Below are 27,884 nucleotides of genomic sequence, written 5' to 3'. Positions count from 1 at the left end.
ATCGCGACGTTCCCTGTGGAGATAACTGTGACATATCGTCGACAATGAGGTCGCGTTCGAGTCGAGCTCTATTTTATTTTTTTAAATATTTTTTTCTTTTTTTTTTTCTTCTTTTTTTCCCTCTTCTCTTTTTTGTAAATATTTTAATTTTGGCATCGAGCCCACGACGCGTTAGTACTTTTATCAATTTCCTTCGTTTTTATTTCGCGCGTCTAATTTAACTTCCGCGAGCCTCCTATTTATCTTCTTTGATCACTCCCGTTTTCCCTTTTCACATGTTCATATTTACATCGCGATAGGTATACGGTCCCGCTGGTCTCTCTCGCGTTTTTCTTCCACTCCGTGATCCACGAACCTGCCGGAACATGCAAACCTCGAGAGGGTCGAGTCCCTCTGGGGAGAGGAGCGTTACGTTACGGCGCGGCTCTCTATCGAGTTTCGTCGACGTCCGGTCGCCAAACGCAACGACTAACGGCGTCGATGACAGTAATCGAATTGAGTTCACGATCCGGTTGTGCGAATCGACTTTCATTCGCGCTATTACCGACGCCCGCCACCGCACAATGTCGATAGACCTCCTTTTTACGTCAGAGATGCAACGAGGGTACATATACCCCGGTCGTATTACAGATTGGACGTAGATAGCGATGCGCGCAAAAAAATAAACCAAAAAAAAAAAAAAGGAAAAGAGAAAGAGAAAGAAAAAAATAGAGATATCATCGTGCTTAAAATCGAGCGATAGTTCAGTTGCGCCAACACTTAATTAGATACCATCGCACATTTCGCGCGCGAGATTAAAGGCACGATATAAACGCTTTACCGGAGCGAAACCCTCGGCGAGACTTGACGAACAAAACGTTATTTTACGTACCGAGTATTATAACGTTCGATACTTAATCCGGCAGCGAGCGATAAATTTTTACGTCTCGCATAGTTTACGTCCCGAAGCGTAAGGCACGACCCTAGAGACAGAATATGGACCGTACGTCAGAATATTAATATTATTAAATGGTTTATTATACAAACTGGATCGTTTGTAGAAGCTTAAGATAATGCACAGCTCGCCGTAACATAACTTCAAACATAAAGGTATCATAACGGTGGCGCGTATCAAGGGAAGATTACGGACTTGCATAAATGTATTAGATAACTAACTTACCTGTATTGTATACCCGGCACCGGGATCAACTGGGATTTGCAAATTATTTGTCCATTTGGCGCCTCCAATGAAGTCTTCGCCTCGTGATCTCATTCGTAACTTTCGATTTAAAAAAGAAAAAAAAAATTAGGAGAGAGAGGGAACGTTCTTTTTAATAAGTTTTTTTAAATTATACTTCGCCCGGTTCAATATCGAATTAAAAAGTACGTTTTAAGTGAATCGTCCGTTCGCGATTGAAACTTGCGTCTGCTGGAATTATGCTTCTGTTAAACCTGCGATCATCCCGCCCTATCCTCGTTCCGTCTATATTTCTCCGATCGGGAATCTCGGTAATCCGCGAGAGTGATTCAGATATGCGGTTCAGTGTTAGACGCGGGATATTTTCTCGCTGACGTAACCGGGGATCCATTATCAGTCGGTGTCTCGATTATTAGCCGATGGCAGGTGCGTTGACAGCAAGGTCATTGTCACTATCTTACGATCTTTCTCGGTACTGTTACCGTTGGTAGTAGGTGGAAATAACTTAGTTGACGCAATAGCACACGTAACTTCTTACGTATACGTGTGCATATTTGCCGACGAGTTGAATGCGCCACGTGTTATTACACGCGTATTGGTTTATTGACTCGCGGCTTTCGCATATTGTTGCTGGAATTTCTTATCATTAACTCAGTCTCAGGAGAAAGAAAAGAAGAATAATTGCTGTTTTCTTAGAACGAGCTTCTATGGAGGAATCTTTATGTTACTTTAAAAAGAATTGCGTCTTTCGTAAATTTTTGCGTTAGATTCGGAGATAACTTTCTTGTAAAATGCTAACGAATCTGAGGGTGTCCGTTTCTGATTTCGCGTTTTATAATTTTAACGTGGAGTAGGAATTGCTTGAATTAAATTCGCGTTCCCTATTGCCAAATTATTGACGGCACGGAAATATATGAGCATGAACGTCTCGGTGTCGTTGCCTGCCCTGCTTATTAATATTTCATCTCGCCTGATATCGCATGTAGTTATAATCCGCTCGGCATGTAGGTTGACGTTTCATTATTATTCCTGCTTGAATAATTTATCGGGCGACTTTGAAAAAAAAAATGTAGAAAGAACTTTTCATTCGAAATGAGTAATCATATGATATAATTTGCCGAAAGAGAAAATATGAACCTTTTTATTTCGCACAGGTATTCCTCACGTTCTCTAAAATTTTCTTATCGAGGTGTACGTACATTTAAATATTGATCTTGTTCCATAAACATTTATTTTCGCGCAGCAAAAATATTTTTGTTCGCCAAAATTGCGACGCCAGCTCGATAAATTCCTCATCATCCGATACTCTCATATCCATCTGAAAAAGAGTGGCGAATAAATATTTGCCACGGCGTCCTTTGCGTACTCGGGAGAAGATTTGATGTCGATCGTTCCTTGCGGGACACACGGAAACTCGCAGTGTTAGCACAATCGGACGAAAGTAGATCGCGAAGGCAAATTTGCTTGAACGAAAGCTTGAACTTTAGCATAAACTTTCGGAGTGGCAAATCGATTCTCCTGTTTAAACTCGCTGCACTATACATTATTTTAATCTCGAGCTTGTTACGAAATGATACGTAATATAAAATTTATATTTTCCCTGATATTTATACTTAATCTTTGATTCGCGTGGTGGTCGATTAGAAGTATAGCAGTGTGGTGGAATTATTACTGCCTTTTCAAAAACAGCTCTCACGTAAATAAATATATATAATTAATAAAATTATTTGCATTTAAAAACCGGTATTTAAGAGTTGCGCAAATAGAAATATTAATTTATTAAATGCAAAATCATATCTATGCACGTAGGCCGTCACGGTATATCTTAAGATAGTTGACCTCGTCGCGTGCTTTCGATCACTCAACTCTTTTTTTTTTTTCTCTGATGAAGAACCGTTTGGTGAATGTATGACGGAAGCATAAATTTTCTATGCGCCGTGACACGTGTGTGTACGTTTCTATACACTGTATGGGTGCTCGTAGCGGGTTGTCACGATATCTCTCTGAAGTGAATCCGCTCGCTCGCTCGTGCAAGCTTCGTCGCCGGCTTGCGAGCGGCGTCATTCGGTGGGAGATGCGTTTCGCGCATACAGTCGCAACTTTTCTAGCTGTCTGCCGCGCCGCTCCTCGTATCATTTTACCCATTCGTCGCATACACAAAATATTCCAGGGAAATATGCTTCAGGCATGTGCTGCGCTTTCGCGCAGATTCATATACGAAGAACTCGCAAAATGTTCCGAATCAATAGTAAATTCACGTATCTTTGAATAACTGAACCTGCGCTTCTGAATTTCTTTTGAATAAAAGTATCGCGAGTCGTGATAATATTTAATGCGAACAAATATAAATAGTAATTTAATTTTTATACGCGCATGTTGAATTTTTATATATATTGCAGCGTTGAAAATGTCGGACAATATTAAATTAATTTTTTTTTGTTATTTAATTTATAAATATAAATGCAAAAACAAGCATAGTTCCTGTCGACGGTCAGTATAATCGAGGGGCAGATATAAAACGTAAAAATGAGCACGCATACTTCTGACCTTATACTAAAACGTCTATTCTTGTAAACGGCCGGCGTTTCTACACCCGAACGAGAAACCGATCTCACATTTGTTACGTGTTCCCTATATCCTATCGAACGAATAAAAATACGATTACCCACAGGGAAGGTAACCGTATTTGTCATCTGCTCTCCCGAGCGCGTGAGAGCCATCGGTATCTAAAAGTCGCATTTCTATACCCGCGATCGAACGAATCCCGCGGCGGCGTCGGCCAGATCCGGTGGCCAGCGTAAAGTCGTGCCGTTTCTCACGCCCAGCCGGCACTGTTCTTTCGTCTCGCAAGTTCCTCGGTGTGTCATAACGACCGAAATATCTTCACATCGAGTGTACTCGCACACGTGCGACGCGAGTACCGCGCGTCGCGTCTCAAAGTAACTTCGGAGCCGGGCGCGCGACGGATGTATCTTCATGTGGAAAGACCGATGCCTCGTCACCGTGGCGAATGCTTGAAATCTGAATACACGGAGGAGTCCCTTTTGCCTCGCGTACCTCTCGGTTTGCTCTCGTTAACCCGCGTCCGCCGCGCACCGTTGGATTCTTTTATGAGCGCGGCGCGGTCGCGCGACTCCCGTGCACATTAATTCGCCACGGTTGCAAGGTGCAACAAATGTTACACACACTGCTTCTAAATGATCCATATTGTCCCCGCGCGACGGTAGAACGAAATTCAATTAGAAAGTATAATGACGCTTTTAACAACAATCAACGAAAATTTATTTTTACCCAGCAATTTGTTTTTGTGTTATTCATGGCGTACTTTTTTTTTTTTGCTTTATCAATCGCTTGCTTTAGGGTTTAGTAAATTCGTTTAATTCTCAGATTAACTTAAAGTATGTTATTTAATTTTGCGAATATATCGCGAAATTAAATTACTTTGAATTATCACGAACGATAATTGAACGGAGTTGTCACTCGTAATGATCTCCGTGCATATCTTCTGGTCAGTCTTCGATGTTATGACTTGCACTCACGTAGGTATGAAAACAATGCGCCGAGCGCAAGTAATCGCAATGATATGTCAGGCGCGAGATATTCTCGTGAGAGATTAATAGAGTATCCGTCGGCTGCGAAGGGGCGACAAATTTCCCACCACGTGGAAGTAATCTCGCGTCCTGGAGCTCCGAACGGTCCAATAAATTCCTAGCCTACTACCTCGTTTCAACCGGAACATCGCATTCGGTGAACTCGTACCTTGGAATTGCAAATGAATGATGACTCGGCGCGCGCGCGCAAACTCCGTTTTCTCGACGCATCGCAAATGGCTTTCATCTTGCTTCATTAGATGAATAGCTCGCATAGTTTTTAATTAAGAGACGACAATTCCTCGCGTTTTTTTTTTGTTTTTTTACTACTTGATGCATCACGTTCGCGACAAGAGCAGAGACGAGGTTTAGACATTGATTATGATAAGATTTTTGTTCGTCTTTCTAGTGAATACAAAATTACTTCCTTTTTCTCTCTCTCTTTTCTTTTTGTTTTTTAATAATCTTGAGAAGAGCTTTAAAATTATCGAAGTTTTATATTAAACATGTTTTTATAATGCAACAAATTTACATTCGTAGTTAAGTTGTGGAGGCTGCGGTGGCCTTTAAAGCTGATCTCGCTGGTGTGTTGCTCAGTCAGAGGTCTTTCTAATTACAGAGGGGTTAATCTTTTGCGGGCGCATTATGTCTAGATGTAGGTCACGTTAACTGAGGGATTTAGAAATAATATATATCCTGTTAATATAACATTAGAGCGAAATTTTGCAAGACTTAATATTTTTATCTTTATACATTTTTATAATAATCGTTAAAACTTATTTAGAAAAAAAAAAAGAAAAGACACATTAGTTGTAAAGTAATTTATTAATTTTACTATACATTTTTTTTACATTTGCCGTGAAACGCCGCTGGAAATGATTGGAAATTAGAATTGCACAACAGTCGGTTCTAAATTTACGTTACGTAAGGTGAAAAACAGGGTATCGACGGGCTGAAATCGTGCTTTTACGCGATTCGCGTGTGGATTTCGTCGGATACGCTATTTCGAGGCGGAAGTGCGCATATTTTTTCGCTCACCTTCTCATTGCTACATTTATTTCGGTATTTACGTAGCCCGAAATAGTCGGTACCGAAAATAAAGTCACTCACCCTCGTTAACGAACCGCATCTTTCTGGACCAGTTCTTAAAAACCGACATTACGCAACCTCGCGGGCATGTAATCACCAAAAATCTGCCCGCGCCTCTTTCGTCGTCGTTAAAAATATTTCTCACAACGACGAGATAGATGTTTTATTAATTAATCATTATTATTTCGGGAGGGTTAATTAAGAAGAGACTGACAACTTCGGCAGCTCTCTCGTATTTTATGATGATCGACAACTTTCTGTCGCACACGTCTTGTTAGAACGTTTCATGCAACGCATCACATTTTTTTTTCTTCTTTTTTTTTCTGTACAATGTGCAGCTTTTGCATGGTCTCAATCCGGGTGAAACGGCTTTTAACGTCGAGATCGGCTTTTAAAATCCATTGTAATCTGCACGCGGCGCCGGCCGTGCAGATCGTGAAATGTGAGCCAGATGTCCGTTTGCAATCAATAAAGGCGCGCAAACTGCGATGTAGCGACGGGAATTTTAATCGGGACGAGTATGTTTCCGCATGCGAATTATTCCTTCATCTGTCGAGCATTCGTGCGAACATAAATCCGATTTTTCCGTACGTTCCATCATTCTATCGTCTTCCTTTGACTTCGCCTCTTTGGCCTTAGAACCGAATGCACGCTCGCGGTAACCTGATGCATCTATTCATTCTCGCAGCTTGATTAGCATTATGCGAGGTGGTAAATTATTTGCAAAATATTCGATAATTCTTGATATTTCGCGTTTTAATCGAAAAAAAAATATAATAATAAAAAAATGGGGCTTTTTTCAAACGCATATATAGATACGCTTCGGCTGTATATTGCGGGCAATGTCTTTTCCTTCGAAAATCCGCACCTGACGATCGGTATTTCCGTTAACGTAAACGTGAACGTGAAATTGCGTCCGCTCGCTTATCGTTCGTTCACTTGGCCGCGATATTTCCGTCATTTCATCGGTGAGCATTGCTATTTCCACGAAACCCATTGGTTAGAACTTCTTATCCGCGGTTTCTCATCGCCAGGAATAATTGAATCGCCTTTTCCGCGCGTGTCTGTCAATATACATGGTTATTATTTCTACATCGTCATCCTTTGAAAAGTCTCGCATGATTTTCTAACGCAGTCTACAACTTAAAGTTAACTTAAACTTAATAACCTGAAGTTTGACATGGAACTCGCGAATTTGCGAAACATTTCACCGCTAAATGTGTTGTTTTATCGCGGCTTGGAGTTTGATAAGGTTTTCATAAGCGCAAAGTTCCTGCGCTCCGCTATTCATGCCATTATAAAGAGATATCTTTATTAATAACGAGAGGGGGGAGAGGGTGGGGTAGGTAACGTGCCTCGGCAACAAATGAATTAAAGAAAGATTACTTTATAAGACCGCGGCGATAACAATAGAAACGGAAACAATAACTAAATTGTATCGGGCGAAACGAGGTTTCATTAAAAAGTTCTCGTTTCGCTCCATTACGTTTCCATTTTCATTAGTATAAAAATATGGGGCAGAGAATTATCCACGCAAAACGGAAAAGCGCAGTTACAAAGTGATTTCAAGAAGAGGAACATAATTTTCTGAAAATTTTAATATTCCAGCTTTACTGCGGAGAACGTCAATCCACTTTGATATTATAGGCATCGATCGAATTAATGTCTACAGATTTGAGATTACAAGATTTTCATTATTAATGACAAACGTAACGCTACGATCATTTATTTTACGTTTGTTACATCTCTTCTATCTCGTTTTCTTTTTTTTTTTTTTTTTCCTCTCTCTATTTTTCTGACGACACGACTCTAGAAGTGCATTATCGACGCATGTCATCAGTTGCATTGTATCTCAAAGATGTGTGCGCGATCTGAAAATCGTGGCATAGCGTGGGTTCGCAGAAATCGTGCTAGAGTCTCCCATATTGAATTCCGCATTTTCTAAAATCACGCGAGGGCTCGCCTTTCTTTCTCATCTTTCGTCCGCTATCGGATCCCTTATCGTCTCCGGACGAATGCACCGGCCGTGTTACTTCATACAACTTCGCTCCGCTTTCAGGAGTATTGCATTGCTCCGTTTCGGATGGACGTAGCCGCATAACAACCGTGTTTATATCCGCGCCGCGGAAGTTTTCGCTTCTCTTTCGAAGCGCCGCCAGCCGCGAATAATATCCATCTACATATTTATGCGCTATACGACGTGCAACCATCGCGGCAACGGAACGCATCGAATTTCGAAAGACGAAAGTCAGTCCTCCCGCGGCTACGCTGAGATACAGCGTCGCAGGTGTCTTTCACATCCGATTGTATTAAATTTATATTTTGTCAAGTCTTTCTTTACCTTTATATTTCCCTGCCAACGCTTTTTAATATCGTGCCACAAAGCCGCCCATGAAAATGTAAATTCGCTATACGAAATGTTACAGTTGTATAGAGACACCAGGATTTAATATTACCTTTTAAAAAAAGAAAAAAAAAAAAATCTGTACCATTCAACAGACTTCTCGCAGAAGATTCTCGGAAGTGCGAAAAGTGGTTGGATTCTTCTTTCGTTTTCCGTAAGCAGGGCGTATAAATGAAATTTTTTGCGGAATTATTTTCGGCAATAAAGCGAGGTTTGGTTTATCGCGTACTCTTTCCCTCCTCCTTCCCCCCTTCGGCGCGCACTGAACAGCCTTTAGCGGTATGCAGATCGTATGATTATATCGCGAATATATCGCGAATCGATGCTGAACTCCGTCATCATCGTATCTCGTTATCGCCTGTTTACACGAATGCCTTCCGTCCGGGACGAGAGCGGAGAGAGCGGCGCGCACGGTCGCTTATACGCGGTGTGAAAATTTACGGCATCGAGTTAAATGGAATTAAGGCCGTCACGAGGAGTTGCGGGCGAAATTAGAACGTCGAGGACGCCGCGCGCGCGTTCGGCACTTAATGATGCTCGCTTTTCCCCCGTTTTCGATTTTCCGTCTCGCCGTTGCGTCACCGAGATTTTCTCCATTCGCTCAAAGCCGGATATGGATGACTGGTATTTCGAGAATAACGAGACGCACAGCTATAAGCTCCTTTCCGCTAAAACCTACGGAACGCGATTGCGAAGTCGAGCGAGCACGTCTGCGGACACCTTCCGATTGTTGAAGGCTCTTTTCACACGAACATTTTTTTGTTATATACTTAAATGTCTTAGGTGGCGTAGTCTCAATGTGCAATAAACAAACGGAGAAATGAGAACGTTTTTTTTTTTTTCGCGGAGCTTATACGGAGCTTTTGAGCGATTTAATACAGCGAAACTTTTTAATATATGATTTTTAAATGCTATACACAAAGTTAGATAAGCGTTAAATCTGATAACATACATTCGACCATTTCAGAGATTATTATCTCAATTCATCCATATTTCAACGTAGATAATCTAATTATTGCATCATGACAATGTAATAATTAACCGAATTATTATTATGCTGAGCTGCGTAAACGCAGTAATTTAATAAAGTTAACGATAATATAATACATGTCGGTATTCTATAATAATGCTCCGAACTGGCTTCGTATTTTAATTTTCTATTAGACTTTATTCTTTTTTACTCACAGCAACTATTGGCATAATATCAAACTCGTGCTTCTTCTTTTCTTCTTGTTTTTTTTTTGTTAAAGAAAAAAGCTGGGATATTTACTGGAGAAACATTTACCTTTTATAAGAAATTTTTTACATTATATTCATAAATTATAATATATTACGAAACGGTATACCGTTCGAGAAAATAACTCTCACAATCGATGAAATTATTATCATTTTAAAGTTGATTTTTTTATTATAAATTAATCGCTGTCGCAGGGTGATATTTTTAGCTCTCGTATAAATACAAAACGTTCGAAAGTATTTTAACGGAGAACGGTACGCTTTCTTTGTTGGCTAAGGAAAATCGACTCGCAGGCGTGGAAGAAGTATAGAAGGTACATCGCGTGTAGGGTTAAAAGTACGAAGAGAAAGGATTGACGCGTCCTCGCGCAAGCACGCGGCGCGAGTTCACGCGAGGCGTGTCTGAAATATTTCCAAGCAGCCAGGGAACGTCGTTCGACGACAGACAGATTCCGTCTTATATATCGGCTGGTATTCGAGAAAAAGAGAAATTTAAGCTGGTCCGGCGACGCGCGAACGTGCTGGCGACGCGCATTGTTCTGCTCTAATAATTGCGTTCAGAATCAATTTGCCGTGACGAAATAGTCTCGGACGGCTGGACGTGATTTAGAATTGCCCGAATAGTTCGTTTAACGAATTCGGTCTTACATAAAGGTGGCAGACGGATTCGATACCGTTCTTCAAAGTCTCTTTAAAAGTTATTTTTATAAAGCGGAATTAAATGAGCATTATTATTATCGTTTGTTACTTTTACACTTGATGTTTCGGAATTGATTTCTCCCGCAAGGGATCTAAGAAACGTGGTATCAAATAATTTGCCACGCCGAAGTTACGGATAAGCGAGGGGTTAATCTCGCGTTATTTTTTATCCCAGCCTCGGCCCTAAGAATGTCGCTGTTAAACTTAAATATCCGGATGAAAACTTGAATTCCGGCGGTGAACAAAAAGTGGCGAAAACTGAAAGTTTAAGAGTGAATTAGAAATTGTGACAGGGCACGCGACAAGAACGCAAAACGGTGGCGGGATTAAAAGCGTCGCGTAAAACTTTCCGTGTTATGTCCCGGTGAGAATTGCGGGTGCGCTTTTTTTTTTTCTTTTTTTTCGGGAGGGAAAGAGAAAGGAGGAGTGGGACAAGTTCGTAGTTCGCGGCGCCTCTCCATCCCTTTTGCCGGTCCCCCGAAATGTGAGAAGACACCAGCTGCTTGGCTGCGAAATTAACGCGAAATGCACGAAAAGTTTCGTCCCTGCTCCCTGCCGTGGATGCCGACGTTGGCGGGGGAGGTTCGTACGTAATTCATAGCCGACAAGATAATTGGGGCACGGCGATTGCACACACGTATACAGAAAGCCGCCGCACTCGCGGGAATTCACGGGAAAACTAGACGCACGTAACATCTAACCGGCTTGTCTATGTATTTTCCAAGAAATCGCATGCTACGTGTTTATCCGCGCGATTCATTAACTCACATTGCGCTCGTTATGCTTTATTACGGGTTGATTTCCCTTTAAGGAATTGATACGTCATCTTGCATTCGCACGCAATTTTCGCTTCATACGTTAGATGGGAGATCTAAACAATATGATAAATGTCAAAATACATGAAGCATTAAAAATATTATGGACCTGCTGCATTATGCAAATACCACTTTTAAATATAAAAGAAAAGTAACTTCGCTAAGGTAAAAGTAACTGTCCTTAATTGCTCCGTATTGACCCGAGAATATTATAAATTGAAAAAATTACTCTTTCAATATTAACGTTTCATTTTAGCCTTCTTTTTTTTCTTCTTCATTCGCTTATACACCATTGAGCATAAATTACGCGGAGTTGGTAAAATTTTACTTAACCTTAATGCACATCGACGGGAGTAACGTAGGTTCTGTTCGCTGAAACGATGACTTATCTTCGTGAGTTTCTCATTATTTCGTAAATCGACTCTCGCTATTGTTCGAATGATATTGACACGTACACAGCGGTGCGCGAGCTTTACGCTATTAACGTGTGTTCTCTTCCCGGTCAATGCTCTAGCTGTTCGATCTAGAGCAATGGCTAGAGCAAATCGAAGCGAGCCACAGGAGCCGGATAGGTCGCGCTCTGTTCAACGCCCGGGGAGAAAGTCGATTGGCTGCGTGCCAGCCACGTGCTGATAAAGAGATTACAAATAGGAGCAACGTCTCCGCCGCGAACTTTCTGCATTCCCGCGTATTCCAAAGCGAACAAGTTGCCGGCGATTTCACATTCTGCGCATTCGCGACAACTTTGCGCGCTGTATAGAAATATAACATTTACAGACCCTCCGAAGTCATTAAAAATTTTCAACGGATCGTCGGCGTTTCTGTGAAGTTCGAAATTAAATCGGCGTATACATTACATTAAAGTAGGTGTCAAAATACGAGAGCGTAACCAAACGTTCTCCCGTCCGTGAGAACACCTCGTCGTTATTCTTCTTAACGCGGGGCGGCAGTTTTGCGCGATTAAGTTCAGCGATTTTTTTTTCTTTTTCTTTTTTTTTTTATTTTTTTTAAATATTTTTTTTTATTTTGCGCGACCAGCGCGACGCGTCCATTGAGCGCGAAAAGCACGTGGTTGGTCGCGCGCCAGTAGGCAGTTATGTTTATAACAACGTATGACAGACTCCTGCGGTATTCTGCCTCGTAACGACGATACTATGCATTAGCTATAAGACGCTCGTGACGACGAAGATCTTGGACGCGGCGCGGATATTACGCAGAACCTCCGCCCGGGAGTTTCTTCCCTTGGCCGGCCGCCCGAGCGAATTCTTACCGTTTTCGCGTGCTATTCTTTTTCGGCGGCCGTTCAGCCGCATTTCGCAAGTCACGGACGCGACACCGCGGCGGCGAATAATTAACGAGCAATCGCCGGCGATAAATCATTAACCGCGGCGATGGCGGTTGAACTGCGCTCATTCGCGAATCGTAACGGTAAACGCGCGTCGTTCCGGCTAGGTGCTCTCCTCGTGTACTACAAAATCTATTGAAAGTTTTCCATAGGCATTTGCATTCGCAAGTATGTCGGCACGAATTTGCAAACGTGAGCGTGAATGTTACATGTAACGTGCAACGAGAATCGGTATGTGTGTCTAATGGCAATAATTCTATTAATTTTTTTTTTCTTTTTTTTTTTCCAAGGATGCACTTTGTTTCTTTAGAATAGCTGACGCTTTTTATTCCACTTAAAAGAAATGACAGCTTTGAATTCGCGCTGCTCGTTTTTCTTTGCGATCTTATATTAATCGTCGTTCGCGAGTAAGCGATAAGAATAGTTACATTCATTAATATCGTATTCATTACATGTTCGTTATTGAGTACGACGTTCTCGCTTGAGGAGCGTACAATGATGTTAATTAGACAGTAGTACATGCTAATCGCTAGCTGTAGTGCCAATGACACAGTTTCCGATCTAATGATATCGCACGGAAAAGAATTAAGATAACTGGCAGTAAGAGGCTGCGCTCGTGATCGAAGATAATAAAAATGCTCGTTAATCTCGTCGTCGTTCTTTACGACTTCGTTTCTCGGCAATTGGATGCTTTCGCGAACGTGATACGCCTCGAATGTCTCAGTTTACACGGAAAACCAAGTGGCAGCCGCCTTTGTCACTTTTGCCATTCAAGCTAATTTCGTAACAGAGTCATTAGCGACGCACACGCGCAGATTCATGCACGATTGGATGAACTTCATTACGAATTTTCTTTGTCTCATATATTCCGTCTTGTTTGCAACATTTTTATCAGCATTACAATACATACGTTTATTGTATGTACATTGTCGTTTTTTTTTCTTTTATTTTATGTTTTAAATAAATTTTAATTGCTGTTCTATTTAATGAAAATGTATTAAATATGGTGTTAAATTGGCGTTACGATTTTGACTAAATATAAACACTTAGACTATCAAGGAAAATGTTCGGAGCTGCTGTTTGAGAAACGTCTTTCTAAAACTCATATACGGTAAAGTTGTAAATCTTAATTAAACATAAATATTGTTTGGATCTTGATAATGGGGGAGTTAGATTAGACAGTTTTGCTTTTAATTGCTTGAGCTCGGAAATAATTTAAGCCGCAATACAACATATAATTTTTTTTTTTTTTTTAATTTTTTTACCACATGTGCACATAACCGCTTACAGTGTGCATGATGTGGCTCAAGTGTTTTCGAGTCAGAATTTACCGAGTTACCAGATAATCTTGTATTGATAATTGGATTCGCGCGAATACTCGGATTTCACTTGTTTCGCGGTTGTGGAAAATGCGAATGAATTATTTAACCGCGACAAGCGACACGTCACTCCGACGTACAAATGCGTCCCGCTTCATGTTTTATTCACTACGCCCGCTGCGCATTACGCGATATGAAGCGACTAGACGCTTAGGGATTGACATTCGCGCGCGGTTTCACAAGGTGGATTATGTTCGGGAGCACAATGGCGAGCCGTGTCGCGGAACGTTTGCCGCACGGCATGAAAAATAGATCAACCTTGCCTATAATTTCGATTCTTTGCACCGACATTTTTCCGTCGAATTCCGACGTTGAAATCGATATTTGACAAGACTTAAATATTTAGCTCTAGATACTGAACCCCTCACATGCCATATTATTTGCATAATTCCGAGATGTAATTTCTAAAAAGGAAAAATCCCAGCGTTACTCTTAAAGAGTTTTCGATTATTGTACGTAAAATAAAAAATGTATTGTACATAAAAAAAAAAAAAAATATACATGGACAAGTAGGAAGAAATAATAATACTAAGTATAACGATATAACTTACGTTTAAATCATTAAATCGTTTTGCTATACGTTCTTACGTGTCTATGCTTTTAACTCGAAAAACTGAGGATGAGCTTTACTTTCGCGCCCCTTAATTATGTGATCCGGATTGGGTACCTAAGCGGACCATACGTCACAGCCTCTAAGATGTCTCGTTGCGCTATTTCCGTCGCATTGGGCACCGTGGTAAAAAGACGTATGCACGCGTATTAATAGAATTGACCGAGCACGACGCATCTAACGGTGACGTCGCGCGTGACAATTCAGCCAAAGAACCGCCGTGCAAATTTGTCTTATACGATTTTCCTACGACGGTAACACGTGTTGCTGCTGGGGATGAAGCGCCGCGGGAGGGGAAACCGTGCCCGCTCGGGAAATCCGTACTTTCGACTTGCGAGTAGTTACGAGAGAGTTACATTTTCGAGGGAACTTGCACGACCGCATACGGACTGTGCAGACGGCAAACCGAATGACGTCGCTCGGATAAAGCCGTTAACGGCGCTTCATCCGCGCGGATTTAACGAATTAATCGTCTTGAGGCAAAAGTTATTAACGCCGTTGCTCGTTTTCTGTTGCAGAATCACGAATACGGCGGATACGGAGACGAACCACGTCGAAAAAGGTGAGTTACCCACCGCATTGTTTATGCGTGCGAGTAGAGTCGTATGTTTAATTTATTCGGAACGGACACGGCGTGCATCAATCGTGTATAAGTAAAGGAATATGAATTAAAGATATTAATATATATTAGATTTAAAATGTTTGCGTTTTAAAGATCGTCTTCTTCTTATATTATTTGTGCGTTATTATATCAATAACACGTTGTTAAAAAAAATTAATAAAATGGTCGAGCGTGGAATTGCAAACCTGATAAAAGCGCCAGGACGCGTTCGGCACATATATATATATATCGCGACAATGAGAATTAATTAAAATGACGCAGCCGGTTGTCACGAAGTTTGACCCTACTGCCGTTATTCTACAGTCCAAGTCTAATAATAAGAAGTTAAGTCGAGCATTAAGCGTGATTCAATCCTACAGAAGGAATCCGATAGCAAGCGATATCTGCTCCACGAACTCGCGATAACTCCTTAGTAAAGTGAATTCGAACTGGTGGTACCGTTGAGCGGTCACAGATGCAGATATCAGGTATTAGACGTTAGATAATCATTGAGAATTCGAGAACAGTGCGCAGCGAAACGACATTTATCCTTTGATTTGCGAGTTCTCCGTTTTCCAAATTTACACGGAAAAACAAAACCGGTGATATCAGTTTATTAAATCAATTCCGTTCTTTTTCTTTATCTTTTATCTTTATTTTTACGGGAGAAAAATCTTACTTTGTATATCATTTGGAATTTAATTTTCAAACTTCAGACGTGAGACTTTTTTTTTTTATTAGGAGCGTTATTGTAATAAACATCAAATTGCAGACGTGTTTCCGTCCAGCTCGAGATATCCTATATTGAATAATACAGTCGTATCGTAAACACGAGAACTCGATACGAATGAGCTTCAGATAACAATGATCGTCAAGTGGTAATTCAATTTGTATCGATCCTCGCTATTGGATATTCTATGCCATTAGTCGATGCAACGGCCTTCTCGCCATTTTATTCGCGGAAAAATTACGGCGATTGATTTTTACGTTGTACGTGAGTCACGAAGAAGAGATGTATATACACCAATATCAACCGTGAAAAATATATCGCGTGGCGTCTATCACCGGTTGGATTGCTTCGCTATACGCGCGCGGGCATGTCAAATCTCAGCTGGAGATTACTTCGTTTCGCTTTTCCCTCGGCCGAGACGCGAGATACCTATCTCTCTATTCCCGACGTCATAATCCTTTACACGGTATGATGCACGCGTGCAACTCGGGTTTTCTATAGAGTATAGATCAAAAGTATTTTTTGAATTGCGGAGAATGCACTGCTCAAACTTTTATTTATGTTACGTGCACCTATGTGGATTCTGGCTTCCGCGAAATCCTCCGTAATTTAAAAAGTATTTTTGGATGTGTATGTGCATGGTGTGGACCGATATAAAATAAATTAGTTTGCAAATTAAAAAAAAATTTAAAGAAATAATAATTTTTATTGGTATTGATACGGCTGCGCATAATTAAAATTGCTTCTTCTTCTTTTTTTTTTTTTTTAACCCACGCGCGAAAACGAAATCGAGATAATATTTTTAGTTTCGACGAGTGTGATCAATGTGATTTTGCACTACGTCAGCAAGACCTCCATGTCGCAGTCAACGAAGAATGAATTATTATTGGCGAACTAGTTTTTGCGAACTCGGCGATAATCCAGGCCTCGTTTTCAAGCGGACTTCCGTAATTGAATTTTCAAATAATTGGAGCGTCTTTTAACGAGGACAAATGATTGAAATTCACGATTTTATCGGTTCCGCACTTATGCCGTAGGGCTTCAATAGACTTCTCTGTGCGTTCTCTGGAATAATACGTATCAATTAATCTGTTTCAGAGAAGACAATAATAAACCGAACCACGTCCTCCTCTTCACAATTATCAATCCAGTTTACCCCATCACTGTGGTAAGTTTTTGCACCAATTAACGCTAGAGCGAACAAGCTTTTATTTTTTTTTTTATTTTGTTTGCGCCGAGGAAAGATAATTTATAAAGAGATGCAAATTTCATAATTCTTCTAACTTATGTTAGAACTTTAAAAAGTTATTACAAACAACTATGCATAAATTATCTTTCTATTCGAAGTTTAAACGTGCTTAACATTGAAAAACCGCGTGACAACGTTATAGAAGTATATTCATAATATATGTCGGCAGTCTCGGCACGGATAACAATTAATTGTTACACGTGCATTGGATTTCTTGGGGGAGGGTTATTTTTTTTTTTTTCTTTTTTTCTACACGTATTAACTCAATGTAGAATAGTCTGGGACGGAAAAGTGGCGCAATTCTGCAACACGGACTATAACGGGAATTGAAAATATTGAAGCCAAAGCCACAGAGAACAAAAGTTGGCAGCACGTCAGCCTCGTAGATTTCACAGGCCGTCGCACTGCATTTTATTTCTGTTTTGCGCCAATAATAGATGAGCTTTGAGCTCTCCCGCCCGTTTCTCTCCCCCGCCCGCGCTGCCGGTCGGGTCGATGTCATTCTACATTGTTTGTACCGTTTCTGTACGTAAGCTCGCATAGTTATCCGGTCGCACAAAGCTCGTTTTCTTGCGCCCCTTCCGCGATCGAACCACTAATTAAAGAGCCGGCTGAAAGCTTCTTGCCCGCGTGATAACCGAAAGGTAACGATACCGCGCCGCTATCGTGGTGTCCGGCCACTCGAGCGCGAACACAGTGATACGTCTTGCTTTATACCGCGAATACCGTCTTTGATTCTAATCGCTCTGAAACATCTGAAATTTTGTCCTTATTGCTTATAACAAAATAATATTATTAAAGCCATTATACAGTTATTATCTCGCTAGGAAGGTAAAAGAAGAAATTATGTAGTTCAGTAATCTCTTTACAGTTGCATAATAACGTCGTTAGTTGTCGTACAGACCGCGTCGAGTGAAGCTAAACTAGGAAATTGCGCAAAAGATACAAAGTAACTACACCATTAATGTTTGCTGTAGAGAAGACTAAAGCATTGTTTGCGGTTGTATAATGAACAATTTATCTTTAATATGCGTCAAAAATGACCTAGAATTTTGCGATGTGCACAAACACCTGTTAATTTCGAGCGTGCTGAAACGTGACTTCATATTCCATTAACGGCTCATCTTCTCAATTTAATTAAAAGCTCATATAGCTAGAGCTTCCTCGAAGGTTTAAACTCCCAAGCATACTCTTAGCTCTTTCTTCATCCTCGTCCCCCCCCCCTTCTCTCTCTCTCTGTTTTTCAGAAACGCAATTATTCGTCCAATATTCTATGGTTTACTTCGTCTTGACATTTACAAATGAATTGTCATATCTGCCTATCCATTAAAATAAATTAATCGGTGCAGTTACCATTCCGTATCGCGGGGGTTATTTTTTGTTCTCGTTTCTTCCTGCGAGTGTCTGTATATTTAATCAGCAAATGCGTTGATCGATATTTCATTTTGCTCGAAAACATATACTGCTGATTCAATTTCTCGCTTTTTCATCCTCTAGACAAACATTTATTCAATGGGAATGTTTTATATATGTGTATATGTTTTGCCGGACAGGCTCTGTGTGAGCATTAATGGGGAAAAAAACCATTGTTTCGTATGAAATTTGTAAAATTTTTCGTTTGGTGCGCGATCAAAGACTTTCTGGACGTATATATATGTATGTATATTAGCGCGACAGTCGCAGCTGGAAGTAGCCGATGTAAATCTGGGTTATATACCGAGACTGCCAATATTTCCTCGACACATGGTCGACGTTATAGGAGAGTTCGCTTTTATGAGGTGCAAGGCAAATTGAGCTAAATATCATGTTTATTACGGAACTTCCCGAATAGAGCTTCCGATCTCGATATATATACGATCGCCGAGCAATCTATATTTGTCACTGTGACGTTTATTAATCCGTTATTGAATTATGTCATTCTGTCGGTTTATCTTGCGGAAATTAGTGGCGGACGTGAAACCTAGGGAGAAGGTATAAGATATCTCTTTGACTTTTAATTTTAATCAGAATTTATTTCGCTTGCAAGAATTTTGCTATTATCATTATTTAATAAATAAGAATTAAATAAGGTTTATGTTAGAATACGGTCCGTAACGGGATCTCTTTTTCTTGTACGACAGCTCACACCTGTTGGTGTAATCTTGTTCCATTTAGATACCGCGAGGTATCCGAAACATCATTGAGACGAGAAACCGTAAGACGAAACCGAAGTTTCTCGTATCGCGATTCTCGCAACCTGCATCAATCATAGAGATGTGACGTTAATTCGGGTTATTGCGATACAATATTGCGAAGGGCGTCTCTACGCCATACCGGATGCCAATATTTTCTGCCCAAAGTGGCGACGATGGCGTCGGGGCGCGCGAAACGGTGTATCTCGTGTCTACTTTATCGCGATGCACGTACTTCACGAACAGATAAACGTCAAACGCGGCTAACGATGTATTCTGCGAATCGCATCGTGACAAATAAAGCAAATATACGAGGTAAGATTTTAAGCAACATTGGTTTCTTTTTCGGACTATCGTATTAACGGAAGGGGTTGGTTATTTTTTTTTAATTTTTTAAATTTTTTCTTTTTTTTTACGACTAGATAATCCGAAATGTCTCGTTGAATCGCGCAGAAAAGTTGAACGCGACACTGATCTAACGTAAACGTTTTCCCGCACGGTCTTTAAATTTATGTCTGGCGTATTAATTGTATGTTTATTTCGTATTGTCTACATTGAATGCCGTATGAAATATGAATATGTTTAAATAATACACGCTTAGCGACTTGTTATATGGACTGTAGAAATAAATTTTCACACGCTTTGACTTTGGCAATAACATACCTGATGATATGCGACAGCTTGCTAGATTTAGATTAATGAAAGCTGTTATTTTAAGGAACTCGATTCCGATTCCACTCGAAATTCGTAACGTGATCTCGACATATGTTTCTGTCTGGCGACGCGATAAAATATAGCGAGTATGTGGAAAAGAATTTTGTGTGCATCTCTTTAATGAGTTAATAATACAATTGAAATAGAAGGTGATAATTAAACGGTTAAATTTTAACAGAAGTTCGGGAATTCGATATTGATCTGAAGATAGACTAATAATTGCAATATTTGCAGTATTTTAGCGCGGACAAGCCGCAAATGCGAGACATTAAATTTTATTATTTTAATTATATACGTTTTCGAACAAATTGTGATTAATTGTTCTTTATCGCGATATAATATTTAATTACTCGGCAACTCGCGTATTACCGGTACAGATTATATTAATTTATGTTTCATTGTTATCGTAGCTTTGTTTAGTTTCGGTGAAGAAATTAAGGCTGACGATGAAGCATACATATTTCTCATAAAAAACTGTTGCATGTCATGCTGGGGAACAATAAAATTGTCTAGTGACGAAGTGTGCTATAAACCAACGTTGCTCAAATCTTTCTCGACACGCGAAAAACATGACATTTTTATAGCGTACCATTGAAGCTTTAAAAACTTATTCCGCTTTCGGCGAAAGAGCATGTGCTCACGCCAAAAAAGTTAAATAAAACCCAAATATTGCCGTATATATTATTGTCAAAGGATATAACTATCGCAAAAATCTATTTCTATTAATTCGATCATTTATTTTAATCAAAAAAGAAATATTGGAAAAAGATCGCCGAGTTGGAAATTGACACGTTTTTTTTTTTTTTTTTTCTTTTTTTGCACTATAAATTCATAAATCGTTAAAAATACTGGACAGTGCATGGATATTTATTTGTAGGAAGTTTTGATAGAAAATCACATCTCACAATTTATATGTTTAAAATATATGACAGAAGTGCATAATTTATAGCGATTCGGAATTAACTTTCGCGGCTGACTAAAAACCTCCTGAGATTTTTGTCGAGCGGAAACTTTTTGGCATCCTGTCTTTGCCATGTGAGTGTAACTTTAGGTCGTAGCTTAGACTAAATAAGTTTAGCCCGACAATCGAGGGGGAGATATTTTGTCGCGTTGTCGGCGTGCGCGCGATGTAAATTTCACGCGTAAATTTGCATTTTATCATCCATATTGCGCCGCGCTCCGCGCTTGCTGCACTCGCGACCGGATAATTTTCGGTAAACAAACTTGGCGATGGCGGACATGTCCTCCCGAGATGAAGTCTTTCCTCCCTCGGAACGACACGTGGAATTATATTCTCTCGTGGGGCGACAATTCAAAAGTTTCCCGCACCGGTTTCGGGGCGCAACACGCACCGTCTAACGCACCTAATGTTCGCGACCTACTTCCCTCGTTCCCCGGAGAGAAAGCTCACCTAGATCACTGTCTCCCGCGTATTCGTTGCCAATTCAAAACCGACTTGCATCCGAAATTTCCTAGGAACGGATACAGGAGCGGGTATAGTCCTCGCCGCAATCTCGATCTCATCTTTTTCTCATCGCGTCAAGTACGCGCGTCTGGTAAACTTTCCTTCCCTTTAACGACGAATTAACCGAGTTTCCGAAGAACGCCGGCGACCGAGCATTGTCGAAGGAAGAATAGATATTTGCGACAATGCTCACGCTCGACAGCTGTTCGTATCTTGGCGAGAGATAATTGAGAGATTTAATTAATCCCTTGTAATTTTGTTTCCGCCTCAATACTTCGGCCACGAAGAGTTTATTCTTCGGTTCGCCTGGGGATACCGCGTACATTTCAGTCGAATGTACGTCCGCAGAAAGTCGTAAGCTAAATGCATATGTTGCTGAAAAATTTGTATGAATGATAGGTTGTTAAAGCGAGTGTAGGATCGGACTTGGCCGTTAGTGCAACATTTTTTTTCATCCGAACAGAGACACCGTTGCAAGCGCACAAAGCGGGTTTATTCTCGCTGTCATTATTTCAAGATGCTCGTTCGTCTCGTAGTCCTCGCACGATTAATCGCGATATTTTCAGCGGCGGATATACCGTAGCGAAATATCTCAAAATAATATTACATTCTACTATCAAGAATAAACTTACGTACTTGTCGACGTGTGCATGTGTCACAATAATTTAACGCGTTCTTCCGAAAAGTATTTTTACGCGATGTGTTTATAAACGGACCGGAGAATGTCGGCGGTGCATTCTAAAGAGTGATTCATCTCGGAAATCCGTCGATCCATCTTTCGCGATGTCGCGAGAAAAAGTAACGTTTGCTTAGATCTTTCTCTCTTTCTCTCTCTTTTGTTTTTCTTTTTTTTTGGTTTAATAATATGCAATTTTTGTTATATTACATTTACATTTTATGAAAATATTTCAATGTATTCAAAATTATGTGATTAACATAAACATATTATTTTTTATTTAATAAATGCATAGATATATTTCAGAATAAATTTAACTTATCAATCTTTGATATACATAAAGAGTAAACATATTAAAATGCGTATATTGGTATTTATTAAATAATTGGCAGTTATTAATAATTTATTTAGGTTAATTACGTTGTGCTGAAGCGATATATTTCACGTTGTGTGATTTAAGTAGAAATTTGATCGAGAGATTCAATTTCTGGGTTCGAAAGAGCAGGTAACATTATCGCTTGGCTTCGATAACTGTGTTAAACGGGCATCGGACACGCTCGAGAATGCGTATACGACTCGATTATGCTGTCGTTATCGAATTATTAACGCTGTTTAACGCACGTTTTTATTTTGCCAGTTCATATTCGGATCATTTTTCTAAAAGAATTAAATCACGCTTAATCATTCTTACTCGATTAAGGAAATAAACATTACAAACTGTTTTTACGGCGCTTACAGAAAGTCGATAATATTGCATGCATTATTTCTTGTTTTATTCAACAATGTATGCATAATTAATTTCAAACACTTGTTGTTTTAGTTTTATTTCGCGTAGAACTTTGTGAAATTATTATTTTTTTAATATACAGAAATTGACTGTTTTGTTTTATATTTTCTTTGTTTTCGTAAAAATAATGAATTTATAATTAAATTAAGTAATATTTTTTTTATATTTGAAAAAAGAAAAATTATTTTTAATTTAGTTTTAGGAAGTCGTAGGTTCTATTTAATTTTAAAATTTAATTAACGCTCTAAAAGAGCACCCACGGCAAAGGTTTCTCAACGCGTAGTAAATAGGTATATCATTGAAGTCCTGAACTTTTGTGCATGTGTCGTAATCCAAGATATGAGTCATTCCACTTGTGTCACAGGCTTGCTCAAACACACTCTATTGTATTTAAATGATACAATAGTCATTTCAGGGGATTGTTTCTATTATTCTACAAAGTTACGGAAAACAGCTGTTATCTTACCTTTGACTGTAATATACGTATACATAAAATGTATAACTATGTAATGCGGGCGGGGACATTTTTTTACATTTTTATAGATATAAAATTAGGGGTTCTCCTTTGAGAGAAACATTTTTCGAACCTCTTAACGTCTGAAACATTTTTTGCAGCGTACCGGCTTACTGCGCGTGCTAACCTATGCCAACGCGAGCTCGATTGTCGAGTCGTTAACGTGCGCTATTAAAAAATAAACCATTGTCAGTGAGTACGTAAAACGTGAAGTATCGATAACGAAAAGAAACTCGATTGTATCGAGCCGTAAAAGCAGAGAATGTCTTAAGGATACTCGGTGTCGTATTCGAGTATCAATTTTCGTACGGTTCGAAATTGTTCGAAAGGAAAAACGTCAAATATTAACTTTTAACGTTTCCACGGTTTTTTTCCATCTCCTCTCTTTGTACAATTTTTTTTAATTAGATTCCCATTTTCTAAGAAAAAAATTGCGTGCTTTTATTGTCAATATTAATTTATGCACTATTTTAATTAAAATTACATTTTTATAATTAGTGAATGAAATAAAATATTAGACTTTAAGTTCAATATTAATATAATCACAATTTATATTATGCAGAAAAATGTGAAATATATTTTAGGTAACGTAAATTGGATCGCGCGACCGAAATTATTTCAAATGTAAAGAGATTCGTTTACGATAAATCATCGAGAGAACACTTGCCCCGATACGGGCGCGGATGAGAAAATCACGGTGCTCTTCGCAATAGTACATTCAAATGGACGATCGTGCCATAAATCAATCGCAGTCGGCGGGAATAATTCATCAGTTAATTCTGATCCAGCGCGCTTCGATCGAATTTCGTAGTTGATTGTCCTGATTGGTAGTATCGAACGAACTGCTTTTCCGCACCAATTTTCGACTCGCGTAATTCCATCACGCGTATGTAATTTCTAAAGTGGATAATTTCTGAAACCTGTCGAGTCATGTTTGATACGTGCAAAACCTATCGTAAAAATGTTATTTTCGCGCTTGCAGCTCGCGAATATAGGGAAAATTGAAAACAAAGTCTAACAGCTGCTCTTTCCCTTGCTCGTATAAAGTTACCGAAAAGTTTTTCTGATATGAATTAGCAAATGTATATTGTTAGATTTATATGATTCGTCAACTCGTTTTTTTTATATTAATTTTTTAAATTTAATTGTAGGATACATCAACTACGTAATAAATTTTTTTTCTGTCTTTTTGACTGCGCTTTATCGCCTAACTTCGTTACCGTCAAATGATTTTCCATGTACTTTCGGATACTTATCGCAACACTGTTTAACAATGCACGTGAAAGTTTCGCCGCATTTCGAACGGGGTAATCCATTGTCGGACGAAGCAGGTAATCCATTGTTGACTAAGTCGAGTGGACTCGGATCTCTTTCTGCGGATCGATCATTCTTTTTTTTTTTTTCCTCACTAAGAGAGACAGAGAAGGGCAACGTTCTCCGGTTCGCGTCATTTTAACCACTCTCACGGAGTGGCCGCGATGGGGTGTGGTTCGAGTAGAGTAGGCGAAAGTGGTAGGCCGTGTTTGAATCCATCAAAGCCTGCTCTTTTTCCGGCTCCAGTCGATAATCGATAGAAACCTAGCCCTTCTCCTCGTTCGGCTCACGCCGCTCTCCTTCTCTCGCGCTCCTTTCGTCGTCTCTGCCTGCAGGCGTCTATCCAACTAGCATCCTTTCTTCCTCGCGAACATCCTGTAAGATTCGTCATAAATCCAGGAGTGCTACCACCCACTATCTCGCTGCACCACTGCATGATATATCGTGATAACTTTTATTTACGACGCCCCGTCTCTCTTCGCTCCGAGAGGAGAATTGCGAGTCGCGCTCCGCAGCCCGGTTTTCCCTTTTCCCCGTGGTACTCATCGCAATGGTCACTAGTACTTTTTTTTTCTTTTTTATCGTTCTCACAATTACGAAAACTTGTGATATATTTCCAGAAGCGTTTCTTAATTACTCGAAGTAATTTTACTCATAGTTGAAACTAAAGGTGCGCCCGATCGCGCCATTTAAATTTCACGGGAGGAAGAGTCACGTCAGGGTGAAATAGTAAAATCGGTTTTCCAGGATCACTGGACCGAATAAATATTCCTTTATTTCATCAGCATAGTTAAATATTGTTCTTTTAAATACTGACTCGCAAGAGTGATACGACTTTGCAATTTGATTCTGCGTTGTAGTTTTTGTATATATTTGATAGTGCTGCGATTTCGTCGCGGAAAGTCAGCAGCGTATAAATTCTTTTTTTTTTTTCTTACTCGGAGATGAACAATTGTAAAGTATATTAAGAATTCAGCTATGCATAGAGCGTTTGCCGGTGTGGAATTGGTATACGTCAAAACTCAATTTTGAAAGATCGGCGTGGAATTTAAAATTCCAGCATACTCGTGAAATATTTTCAAACGCTTCGCCTGGGGAGGGTATATTTTGTGCTTTTTATAAAGAAAATATGTCACGAAATCTGTTGGGCGGAACATTTATTATTCAACATATTTACAGGGCGAAAAAAAATTCAGAATTATTATTATTATACATATATATACCATATTTATGTAAATGTACAAGTTTTTGTATTTTAGGGTATATATTTAAAAAGATTTGATTGATACGTGTCAATAATCGCCAAATTCATATTTAATTAAAAGTCGTCTCTCTGTGCAAAACCGTTCAGTTTTGTGAAATTAAATAAAATTTTTAACTTTTATTTTTAGAATACTTTTCTGCAAAGAGCACAGCTTTTTTTTTTTATTATAGCGTTTCAGATAATTTTCTAAAGTAACAATATATGTAAATTATATATTTTTCGTTCACTGACTTTAATTCATATTCCGCGGAAATACTTGCAACGTTATTCCACGACAAGCACCACCTTGCAATGAAATCAGCCGTGAATTTTTTTCGCGCCTCTTTCGCATATCGGTCTTTTCGAAATATTGATATTTTTTGCATATTCCTCCGCCACGGATCTCGTGACATAATGGTGGATCGTCGAGCAGATTGCACGGTTGGACGACGGTTCGAATACCGTCGGGAAGATGCATAACTGTTTGAAATTTAAGTGCCGCTGGTGTTGTGACAGGTCCAACCAGCCGGTACTCATGTATCACGTGTCTTGGTGTCGCTATGTCAGGTATATTATCGGACAGATTATGCGGGCTCGTGTGTGCGTGCCGCACACGCGCGCGCATCGCCGCTGAATTCGAAATGCGTTGGATTATCGAAACGTGGTATTAGTGCAATACGAACGATCCCAAACTGTTGAGACCGCTTATTCGTGGAAGGCGATCAATGCTGAAGTCTCGATCGGGAAATTATTCATCTGTAAAATGATCTTTGCAAATAAATGACGAGTCGTTATTGATCGCGTCATTGGTAGATGCGCGATATATCATAGAAAAATTTTATACGCGATTTAAAAAGCTTCGAGTGAAATGCATTTGAATGATAGAAGACAATATTTGCGTTTGATACAGTAAAATAAATTGCGCGCAGCGTTTTCACGTTTATAAATTTAACTTTTTGCTTTTTTTTTTCCCTGAAAAAAAAAAAAAAACAGATTGGTTCAAAAAGGGATGAAAAATTGGCAAGTTTAATTACAACGCTAATTAATTTCGTTGTGAAGCACATCGTTATCGGCATCAACGGGCGATTGTTAATTAGCGCTAATAAAATTCCTTTGGACGCGGCTTTTTCTCCTTCGCCGTAACACCACCCGCGTTTCTAATTGCGTCATTAACCGCCCGCTGACTGCGCACCGTAATTATTATTGCCGCGATTATCTTCTGATACGTTATATTAATTTAGGTACGCGTGCGCGCGTCGGTGGAATAATAATATCAAACCGCGGTAATAAAGTCCGGCCGGGTGAAGAGCTTTTTCCCGTGGTCATACCTCTCGCGAACTTTCCGGTCTGTCATTACGTGTTTGTCGCGTGGGCGGTTATTATTATTCTCCGATTACTATGCATATGCGATGTAGCCGCATTGCAGCGGATTGCAAGATCCGCGCGTGTTGCGTGGACGCGCCGCATGCATTGTACCCGTAATTGCGTCACGCGCGCAATGTATCTCGCAAATTGTAAAATATGAGAAAGCACTGGAAGCAGAAAGGTCATAGCTGCAATACATTCTTCAAGATTTCCATAAAAAATAAAACAAAAAAAAAAAAATAAATCAAAAAATCGCGTATCGCGCGGAAATTAATGAAAAGCGTAGCGGGCATTTTTTTGTACGATAGATTCTCATATTTTCTTTTTATTTAATGAATGTATAAAACGTGAGTTTCATTTTTTATTTTTTTTTAAAATTCTTTTTGCAAAATTGATTTGAGTTTTTAATTGATGACGGTAATAAATTTATTAGATTATATTATTTTTAACCTGGATTTCCGGCTAAAATTGTATCTCGCGTAGCAACCACATTTCATGTAAATTAACACGTATCTCTTGCGCGCGGAGATATGATCTTATACGCGATATAATTATCACGTAATGAAATGAAAGAGTTCTTGACGTAATTTAACGACTATTTAATCATTGAATGACGCACTAAAATTATTAACGAGCAAAATGATGTTACGGCTGCGGAGCGATGATAAATTTATCCTTAAACTCTCAATATAATTGATGCGACGGATGTCT

At 39.5% G+C, this 27,884-nt stretch overlaps 1 protein-coding gene across 2 annotated transcripts in view; it reads left to right on the top strand.

Annotated features, from left to right (window-relative positions):
- Sm (heterogeneous nuclear ribonucleoprotein L) overlaps window positions 1-27,884 on the top strand; it is a 131,813-nt gene that overhangs the window by 2,364 nt on the left and 101,565 nt on the right. For both annotated transcript variants that reach the window (XM_070663778.1, XM_070663777.1), the window contains exons 2-3: window positions 14,863-14,906; window positions 16,774-16,843. In XM_070663778.1, coding sequence (XP_070519879.1) covers window positions 14,863-14,906; window positions 16,774-16,843 — 114 coding nt within the window. The remainder of the gene's footprint in view (window positions 1-14,862; window positions 14,907-16,773; window positions 16,844-27,884) is intronic.

This window comes from Cardiocondyla obscurior, linkage group LG12 (genome assembly GCF_019399895.1).
Source record: "Cardiocondyla obscurior isolate alpha-2009 linkage group LG12, Cobs3.1, whole genome shotgun sequence".
NCBI lineage: Eukaryota > Metazoa > Arthropoda > Insecta > Hymenoptera > Formicidae > Cardiocondyla > Cardiocondyla obscurior.
This window is presented reverse-complemented; position numbering and strand designations above follow the sequence as displayed.